We start from the raw sequence: 10,546 nt of genomic DNA, 5'->3' as shown, positions 1-10,546 counted from the left end.
GCAGAATTTGTTACCATAGCCTGTTTGTTGGTATAAAATCATAGAACGTCCAGGGGTAAGACAAAATCTTCAGGATGTAAGCATTAAATACTATTCCTCTTGCTGTTTCAGTGAGATGCCGTATTTCAGGGAGGATTCTGGGTCAGAAATGCTGAGATTTACATTATCTCTATGAGACCTTCCCAATCTGGAATTTGGCTTGGACAGCAAGAATACTTCTTAATTCTGCTGCATTTAGTATTATGGTTAATAAAATTTAAGATTCTTTCAGTTAAATGATTTCTGCATCATTCTAGTGGGCATGGCTTTGTGAAGACACACATTTGGACACAAGTAACACTAAACATAATAGGGCAATTATAGACTAATCATGAAAATATTAATATAGCTTTTAAAAAATACTATATGTAAAGTTGATAGAAAGTTACATAGAAAACCTCCTCAAGGGAGGGAGAGAAAAATCCCAATAGTATCTAAGATTAGGACAACTTTCTAAATCTCAAAATATATATATTTGAGATAATGAGATAATAATCTGCACTGCCATTGGCTGAATGTTCGTGTCCGTCTCCCCCCACCAAATTCTTAGGTTGAAATCCAATCCGCAGTCTGTTGGTATCTGGAAGTGGGGCCTTTGGGAGGTGATAAGGTCATGGGGCAGACGTCTCATGAACGGGATTAATGTCCTTATAAAAGAGACCTCAGAGGGCTCCCTTGTCCCTTCTGCCATGTGAAGACAGAGAAGAAGACTGTAGTCCATGAACCAGGAAGCAGGCCCTTCCCAGATACCAAATCTACTGGCACCTTGATTTTTGACTTCCCAGCCTCCAGAACTGTGAGAAGTAAATTTCTACTGTTTATAAGCCATCTAGTCTATGGTATTTGGTTTACAGCAGCCTGAATGGACTAAGACATACACCAAGCACTATGTCTCAGTTAAAAATGAAGGTTCCCAAAAAAAAATACAGTGGTTAAAATGGTGAAGTCATTTTTATTTCAGTACTTGACAAAATACCCCATAAAATTCAAAACTTCTACCATTATACAAAAATAGGTCTCTACAAGTGATAGTATCTGTCTTCATCACCAGTAGCAAATATATTAGGGCAGAAACATGTAATTCAGTAGCCTTATAAGAAAAGTGCAGGACACCTCAAGCTACACATTCAGCAGTATCATAATGCGCAAAACTTTAATCTTTTCACCCATCCGATAAATACACAAGGTTTATAATTTAATCATTTAAATTAGCATTCCACAAATATACATGTAATTAAATGATTATTGTGCATGAATACATACACAATGCTATTATGTACAAATTCCAGTTTGTTTTCATGTGCTGGCAAGGGATTTGTATACAATCATAAGCTGTGTTCATATTGGTCCCGCTGAATATCCACAATACAAAAGCACAAAAGAACTGATTTACAAAAGGGAATCTGTTTAAAATCACTTTGATTCATAATGTTCCAAAGGATTATCTTCTCATGCCAGCATGAAACTGGGCTGAACCTAAGAGAGAAAGAAGACATGTCAATGATTTTAAATTAAACTGCTACCTATGCCAGACCAGTTAGTAGAGGCGCACCCTGAAGACACTGCAGCTTGGTTCCAGACCACTGCAATCAAGTGAATGTTGCAATACGGAGTTAAATAAATTTTTCTGTTTTCCCAGACAAATAAAAATAATGTTTACACTATAGTCTATTAAGTGTGCAATATAGCATTATGTCTAAAAATACAATGTACATACCTTAAACTTTATTATTAAAAAGTGCTAATCATCATCTGAGCTTATCTTTTTGCTGTTGGAGGGTCTTGTCTCAATGTTGAAGGCTGCTGACTGATCATGGTGGTGGTGGTTGCTGAAGGTTGGGGTGGTTGTGGCAATTACTTCACATAAAACAAAAATGAAATTTGCTGCATCGATTGGCTCTTCCTTTCATGAACAATTTCTCTGTAGCATGTGATGCTGTTTGACAGCATTTTACTCAGTGTAGAACTTTTTTTTTTTTAGTGTAGAACTTTCAAAACTGGAATCAATCCTCTCAAACTCTGCTGCTTTACAACTAAGTTTATGTAGTATTATAAATCCTTTGTTAACAATCTTCACAGTATCTTCACTAGGAACAGATTCCATCTCAAGAGACCACTTGTTTTGCTCATCCATAAGGAACCCCTCAACCATTAAAAAGTTTCCTCGTAAGATTGCAGCAATTCAGTCCCACCCTCAGGCTCCACTTCTAGTTCTGCTACTTCCACCATATCTGCAGGTACTTCCTCCACTAAGTCTTCAACACCTCAAAGTCATGCATGAGGGTTGAGATCAATGTCTTCCAAACTCCTGTTCATGTTGATATTTTGATCTCTTCCCATGAATCGTAAATGTTCTTACTGGCATCTAGAATGGTGAATCCTTTCCAGAAGGTTTTTGGGTTACTTTGCCCAGATCTGTCAGGGGAATCACTATCTATGATAGCTAGAACCTTACAAAATATATTTTGTAAGTACTAAGACTTGAAAATCAAAATTACTCCTTGATCCATGGGCTGCAGAATGGATGTTGTATTAGCAGGCACGTAAACATTAATCCCGTTGTACATCAGAGCTCTTGGGTAAGCAGGTGTATTGTCAATGAGCAGTAATATTTTGAAAGGAATCTTTTTTTCCTGAACAGTGGATCTCAACAACGGGTTTAAAATATTCAGTACACCATGTTATAAACAGATGCGGTGTTCTATCTTGATGGAACACAGGCAGAACAGATTTAGCATAATTCCTAAAGGCCCCAGGATTTTTGAAATGGTAAATGAGCACTGGCTTCAACCTAGTCAACCACTGCATCAGCCCCTAGCAGGAGAGTCAGCCTGTCCTTTGAAGCTAGACACTGACTCTTCGTCTCCAGCTATGAAAGCCCTAGACGGCATCTTCTTCCAAAAGAAGGCTGTTCTGTCCACATTAAACATCTGTTATTCAGTGTAGCCACCTTCAGGAATGATCTGAGCCAGATCTTCTGGGTAACTTGGAGCTTCTACATTGGCACTTGTTGCTTCACCTCGCACTTTTACGCTATGGAGACTTCTTTCCTTAAAACGCATCAACCAACCTCTGCTAGCTTCAAACTTTCTTCTGCAGCTCCCTCACCACTTTCAGCCTTTACAGAATCAAGGAGAGTTAGGGCCTTGCTCTGGATTAGGCTTTGGCGTAAGGGAATGTTGTGGCTGGTTTGATCTATCCAGACCACTAAAACTTTCTCCTTATCAGCAATAAGGGTGTTTTGCTTTCTTGTGTGTTCACTGGTGTAGCAATTTTTTAAAATTTTTATTTATTTATTTTTAAAGGTTTTATTTACTTATTCATTTGACAGAGAGAGAGCACAAGCAGGGGGAGCAGCAAAGGGAGGGGGAGGAGCAGGGAGCCCGATGTGGGACTCAATCCCAGGACCCTGGGATCATGACCTGACCCAAAGGCAGACGCTTAACCAACTTAGCCACCCAGGCGCCCCGGTGTAGCACTTTTAATTTCCTTCAAGAACTTATCTTTTTTATTTATAGCTTGGCTCTTTGGTGCAAGAGGCCTACCTTTTGGCCTATCTTGGCTTTTGACTTGCCTTCCTCACTAAGCTTAATCATTTCTAGCTCTTGATTTTAAGTGAGATGTGTGACTTTTCCTTTCAGTTGAATACTTAGAGGGCATTGTAGGGCTACTGACTGGCCTAATTTCAATGTTGCTGTGTCTCAGGGAATAGGGAGGCTCTAGGAGAGGAAAGGAGACATAGGAGTGGCTGGTTGGTGGAGCAGTCAGAACACATTATTCAGTTAAGTTTGCTGTCTTACACGGGCACTGTTCATGGTACCTCCAAAACAATTACAACAGTAACATCAAAAATCACTGATCACAGGTCTAATGAAAAAGTCTGAAACACTATGAGAGCTACCAAATGTGACAGACATGAAAGTGAGCAAATATTGGATAAATGGAACCAAGAGACTTGCTCAAACACAGGGATGCTGCAAACCTTCAATTTGTAAAAAATGCTTATCTGCAAACTGCAATAAAGCAAAGCACAATAAAATGAGGTATGCCTGAAGTGATTTCAAATTAGATTGCTACCTACACCAGACTAACTAGTTCACAAAAGGCAGAAGATTACTATTACCCTCCATTAAAAAATGCCTTTTTTTTTTTTTTTAATGAGCCTGGGTAGCTCAGTCGGTTAGGCATCCAACTCATGATCTCAGCTCAGGTCTCAATCTCAGGGTCTTGAGTTCGAGCCCCGCGTTGGGCTCTGTGCTAGGCCACAGAGCCTATTAAAAAAAAAAAAAAAAAAGCCTTTTATTTTTCTAAAAAAAGTCTTATTCATACTTGAACTGATTTTTACTTCTTAGATTTATTTATCTGAAAGAGAGTGCGCACATGTGCATGAGTTGAGGGAGGGGCAGAGGGAGTGAATCTTCAAGTAAACGCCCTGCTGAGCGCAGAGCCCAGTGGGGGGCTTGATCTTATGACCCATGAGATCATGACCTGAGCTGAAACCAAGAGTTGGATGCCCAACTGACCGAGCGACCCAGGCGCCCCTGAACGATTTTTAAAAGAGACGTTGAATATCTATTTAAAAGTCACTGTGGCTGGATCTGTAGCGAGGTCCGACTAACGTTAAGTTCTCTTAGAAGTGCCCAGCAGGTTGAATGTCCTATACCCTATACCTCCTGCCTCTTGAAAAATATTTTGGTCTTTAAAATCTGAGTCTTCACTGAACTCTACTTCTGAAATAATACATTATATGTTTTTTTTTTTTTTTTTTTTTAAGATTTTATTTATTTGCGAGAGAGAGAATGAGAGACAGAGAGCATGAGAGGGAGGAGGATCAGAGGGAGAAGCAGACTCCCTGCTGAGCAGGAAGCCTGATGTGGGACTCGATCCTGGGACTCCAGGATCATGACCTGAGCCGAAGGCAGTTGCTTAACCAACTGAGCCACCCAGGCGCCCATGAAATAATACATTATATGTTAATTGAATTTAAATAAATAAAAATAAAATAAAATCTGAGTCTTGTGAAATCTAGATGCTCAAAACAAAATACAAACCAAGCCATACCAAAGTCCAGCTATGATAATAATAGTTTCCTATGACTACAAGTTGCTTGGGCTAGGTGATTTCTTGTATGAGGAAACAAACTACTAAAAATAACCTGCTACTAGCCCTATCTAGTTTGTGGGGACAGTAGGAAAAAAAAGGTCTTTCACAAAAGTAAAAACAAAATATTGATTTAAAATTAAAGCACATTAAATTAAAATGATTCAAACCTCTGAATCAGGAGTGAATTGAAGGGAGACAGGGAAAAGAGATTTTCCCACAATGAAGGGGGACTCCATATATCTATTAAGTACGAATTTTTGTTTCTGAAAAGAGGGAAGAAAGGTCATTCTTATAAAGTCTTTTGAATGGAACAGATTTCGTGGATCATGCATAAAAGCACTGGGTCCTAGTAGGGATAATGGCTGCATTAAATGCTTAAGATACTTGCTTCCTTCTCTCATGTCCCCACCTCTAATTTGCATGCCTCACCACGTATTATAGTTGACCCTTGGACAATGTGGAGGTTAGGGGCACTGACCCCTTACACAGTCAAAAATCCATGTATAACGTTGGACTCTCCCAAAACTTAACTATTAATAGCCTACTCCTGACTAAGTAACATACAAGCAATTAACACATATTTCTACATTATAATGTTATATTCTTACAATAAAGTAAGCTAGAGAAAAGAAAACGTTAAGAAAATCATAACAGGAAATACATTTCTAGTACTGCATTGTATTTAGTGAAAAACACCTGTCCAGAGGGGCCCTGTGCAGCTGAAGCGTGTGTTGTTCGGGAGGCAGCTATACCGGGGAGCATGCTCGCCAGCGGATCTGGGAGCCTCCCGGCCCGGGGCTCTGCACACAGCTGCCTGCTGTGCATCGCATCTGATCAGTCTCAGGTGGGGATCTTTTTTTGTGGGAGTGAAATCTGGGGTGATAAGTCGTATCTTGAGTTAAATTCCTAAGTCTAACCTGGTAACTCAGGAACTAAATTCTGAGATTTGATGATCTAATGAGGAAGATCAAGGAATTTGAGAGAGAGAACAGAGAGCTCTGGGTCCATCCAGCACTAAAGGGCTGCCCATAGTAACGCACGGTGAAGCCGGGAGTACCTGACTGTACGGTTCCAAGCCGTCTCTGCAGTGCCTCTAGCCGAGTGATATAATCTGTCAGGGCTCTGTCAGGGTCATAATTCTGAAGCTGAGAACATGCTAAGGAACCAGGATTTAAATCAGCTGGAGGGCCTGGGTACCTATGAGATTAAAAATATGAACATGAATCCAAGTCATCCACAAAGCAAGTAACGTAACAACCTGCCTCCACCCTGCCCTCAAAAGGTCAATCTTTAACTTGAGCCATGAACATAGTAACTGATAACTGGCAAGAACAGTCAGAATTCACATTTGAACATTTCTTTACGTGTGTCTGCTATTGGTCCATAGGTAGCAAAGTATGAGGCTTTGCAGATAAGTAGTTCTTGGTTTGACTATGAACTTCAGTTTTCTTATGTGCAAGGCTGAATGTGGATTAGAGATTCTGAATGTATATAACCCAGGATCAGAAAAGGTTCCCAGTAAATAATAATTACTTATAATTATAGTAAGTTATTAATTCTTATGTAACATACAATATATATTCAATATAAATATTATCAATGCCATCCCTATAATATTTTCCAGTGATCTTGCTAAGAATCAGATAATATTTTTACATTGTTAGGGTTAAAAACTGAAACTAGAGAGTAGAAATTGTAACTTTGCAATATTTCTGGTACATGGCCATGCTAAAAATAGACGTACGTAATCTGTTAGCTCTTGTCTGTTGATAATACCTGATGTGTTCTTCCAGCTTCATAACCATGTTTCTTAAATCATTCTTTTCTTCACTCAGCGGCTGATACGTCCTGTCAGGTCAGCAGTTTGCCTCAGTAGTCTTTCAGTCAGTTAGGTCTCAGTAAGTCCTCAGGAACGCTAAGCTAGGCTTAACCTGTATCCCCCAAATGTCTGAGTTTGTGGTGTATGTGGGAAAAAACTTCTAATAAACTCACAGCAGCTACTACGTCATCATAAAAGCGTCTAGTACAGTGCTTGTTGTAGAAGTCCTCAATAAACACTGTGTATGTACAAATGCACCTTGTCATGTAGACTTTAGAGTATTCTTTCATAATCCCCAGAGACTGTCAATTTTAGTTAATACTTTTCCCAATGTCCAACCACAGCATATACTAAAATAACACATGGTCAGTTCGGTTTCCTTTCTTTTTTGTTTTTTTTTAAGAAATTATCATTATTTTTTAATTATGTTCAGTTAGCCACTGTATAGTAATTAGTTTTTGATGTAGTGTTCATTGATTCATTAGTTGCATATAACACCCGGTGCTCGGTTTCCTATACCCTTGGAAACCAGGTATATATCCAAAAACTATTTTTGATTTTCAGCCTTAGATTATATACATCATATGCAACTAAACACACACCTAGTTATTTTGATGCAAAGGAGTCAAAGCCCTAACACTGTCCTCCTTTGTTAAGTATTAGTATATGTAACTACTCTAGGCATGTTTATCAAATCCTTACCTATTCTGAAAAGGTACAGGAGACCTAGGATAGTCCAGCTCTGATCTTGAGCGATATGTAGCATGTCTCGGTTCTCCATATAGCTCCAGCCCACCAGAAGAATGATAAAATGGGTCAGTCTTTTCAGTGCCTAAAGTAATCCAAAATGTACCACATCATTAAAAAAAAAAAAAAATCAAGCCCTTGAAAAATTTCTACAGAACACAGATGGGCTAAAAAGACTACAATACTGTACTATACAATACTATCTCCTATTTATAGTCATCTTCAATTATTCTTCCTAAAGAAGAGAAAAAAACAGTAGAACTGTTATTTTCTTTTCCTTTGATTATAATTATTTCTAATAATCTGGAACTATACCTCAAAGAAAATAAACTACTTACTTGGAATATTTTCTTTTTAAAAGACCTCTTCTTAGTTATAATTAGAGGTGAGGTGAGGGGTGTCTGAGTGTGTATGGTTTGGGGAAAAAGATGATGTGGATAAAAAATATTACATCACACCATCCTACCGACTTTTACTAGAAAAAACTTGAAATCAAGATTTGCTAACTTACAACACAAAACTCATTATGGTGCAAATTTCAGCTCTTTCTGTGTAAGGATGCATATTTCAGGGCACTTTGCTTAGCGTACCAAACATATTTCCTCCTTCTCTGCTTAGTTACTGGTAGAATACGTAAAGGTGGTTTAATACCAATACATAGCTGCATTAGTATAGTTATGCTGTGTGCCTGAAACTCTGTATACTCCCCAGTTTCTGAGCTCATCCATATGCCTAAAATATTGAAGTTCTAGTTTGTTTCCACTTTTAGGTGTAGAGAGAAGGAATTTTAACTGTTACCATTATATACAACCTATTTGTAAGTTCAGAAACCTGAATACTGCTAAATTGTGAAAACTTGAAACCATAACTTCCATATGACTAATAGCAATCCTATCTGGAATCAGAGCCTTAAATGCAGTTGTATGGGGAGTGGGGTCTAGAACCAGACTGCCAGGGTTCAATGCTGGCTCTGCCACTTCCCACTGGGTAATCTGAGACAAACAACAAATGCTTTCCATGCCTCAGTTTTTCTTCTATAAAGTGAGAATAACAGTAGCCATACTTACATCATAGGATTGGGAGAATACATGAGAATACATGGACAAAGCAGGGCCTAGTTCAGACTACGTGGCCCATAAAAATTAGCTCTCATTACTCTTTAAAACAGCAAGGTCCCCAGCTCTGTTGGTTATAGGGCTCTCCGGTCTTTGGACAACAGTTTCCAGAACACTATTTGGAAGGCATTACACATACAGTAATATTAAGAGAATCATAAACACAGGAAATCCTATTTTGACTTCACCTGGATTCAGTCCAAAGCCATCCCTGTTAATATTGATAGAACCAGAACTTGTGACTCGTTGCCACCGTCGAACCAAAAATTTCATTCTAAAAAAGATGTCAAGAAAAAGTTTCACAGCACATCTATAATGGAAAGAGTATAAATATACATTTCCCACAAAAATAAAGTCATACATTTGAATATGAACACAGAACAAACACAGTCACATGACTGCCTAATCTAAAATTATGCAAATGTCCCCTGGTTTGTGGCAAAATAAACTGGAACAGAACTAACTGGCTTCCCAAGAGGCCCAGAAATCTTGTCTGTTGCCAGGACCAGGTTCTGACTTTAGAGGTTTAGGACTCAAAGAGATGAAGAGCAAAAGCAAAAAAGAGAAAAGTGGATGGGCAAAGAAAGGGCGAGAAATAATGAAAGGAGAAAAGAATGGGGCGCCTGGGTGGCTCAGTGGGTTGAGCGTCTGCCTTCAGCTCAGGTCGTGATCCCAGGGTCCTGGGATCGAGTCCCGCATCGCTTCTCTCTCTCCCTGCCCCCTGCTCGTGCTCTCTCTCTCAAATAAATAAATAAAATCTTATAAAAAGAGAGAGAGAGAGAGAGAAAAGAATGGAGACTACAAAGCAAATGAGATGGAAGGAGAATAAAAAGACTCTTACCCTGGCAGTGAGACCAAGCTGGGAAAGCTGGAAGAGGAGTGAGGCCATGGGATTGGGGGTGAAAACCAATAAGGCTTTAAAAGGAAGGGGGGAGGCAGTGCAGCAGACCAGCTGTAGCCAGGTGCTGCCTGCCCTACCCTGGCCCAAGGAACTTTCTAAACACCAGTTTTGATTTCTTAATTCCAATCAGTTGCAAAGCTCAGTTTTAGGATGGTGAAAATACAACGAACATGTAAGAGGACAAGAAAAAGAGGCAGTTAGAATGAAGTCTTTCAGTGGTGACTAGCTTTCAAGGAGCCTTCCCAAATTCTTCCAATAAAATTAATAATTACCTCCTGTGACCTGTCATTTAGTGTTTTCTAAGTTATGAGCATACTGGTCTTCCCCACTAGGAAGTGAGCTGCCTTTAGGGATTTAGGCAAGGTTTATATTTTACTTAACCCCTTACAGAATGTACAAGGTGGTAAAAGGAATGGAAGATGAGGAAGGAGAAACTGGGACAACCTGCCAACAATGTGGAATGATAGAGGCAAGGAGGGTCTCAGACAACATTAATAAGAGAAAATGTGAGCTTCCTTTGCAGAGCCCACATGGATGAGACATGGGAGCCCTGGCTGATTGTCCTACCTCTATCACTACTGGCTTTGCAACCTTTCCGGGCCTCAGTTTCCTCATCTGTGAGATGGTATTCTGAACTAGGTGATTTCAGACAGCTTCTAGTTAAAAACTTCTGTTGTATTTTTCAAAGGAAGATAGGTCAAAGAAAAAGGACAAAACCCTTTGAAGACCGTATGAGATGTGACCTGATAGGAAGCTTTAAAAACTAAAAATTCTTTTGAGACTGTCTGGTTCCTACATGAATAAAAGGGAGGGGAAGCATGG

The 10,546-nt window shown here is 39.3% G+C and overlaps 1 protein-coding gene across 3 annotated transcripts in view; it reads right to left on the bottom strand.

Annotated features, from left to right (window-relative positions):
* Positions 1-971: 971 nt before the first annotated feature.
* AKAP9 (A-kinase anchoring protein 9) overlaps positions 972-10,546 on the bottom strand; it is a 197,807-nt gene continuing 188,232 nt past the window's right edge. For all 3 annotated transcript variants that reach the window (XM_078059240.1, XM_078059241.1, XM_036113321.2), the window contains 4 exons: positions 9,012-9,097; positions 7,664-7,793; positions 6,200-6,339; positions 972-1,515 (listed from right to left, as the gene is read on the bottom strand). In XM_078059240.1, the coding sequence (XP_077915366.1) occupies positions 1,481-1,515; positions 6,200-6,339; positions 7,664-7,793; positions 9,012-9,097 (391 nt within the window). In that variant the 3' untranslated portion in view covers positions 972-1,480. The remainder of the gene's footprint in view (positions 1,516-6,199; positions 6,340-7,663; positions 7,794-9,011; positions 9,098-10,546) is intronic.

Source organism: Halichoerus grypus, chromosome 12 (genome assembly GCF_964656455.1).
Source record: "Halichoerus grypus chromosome 12, mHalGry1.hap1.1, whole genome shotgun sequence".
NCBI classification, from domain to species: domain Eukaryota; kingdom Metazoa; phylum Chordata; class Mammalia; order Carnivora; family Phocidae; genus Halichoerus; species Halichoerus grypus.
This window is presented reverse-complemented; position numbering and strand designations above follow the sequence as displayed.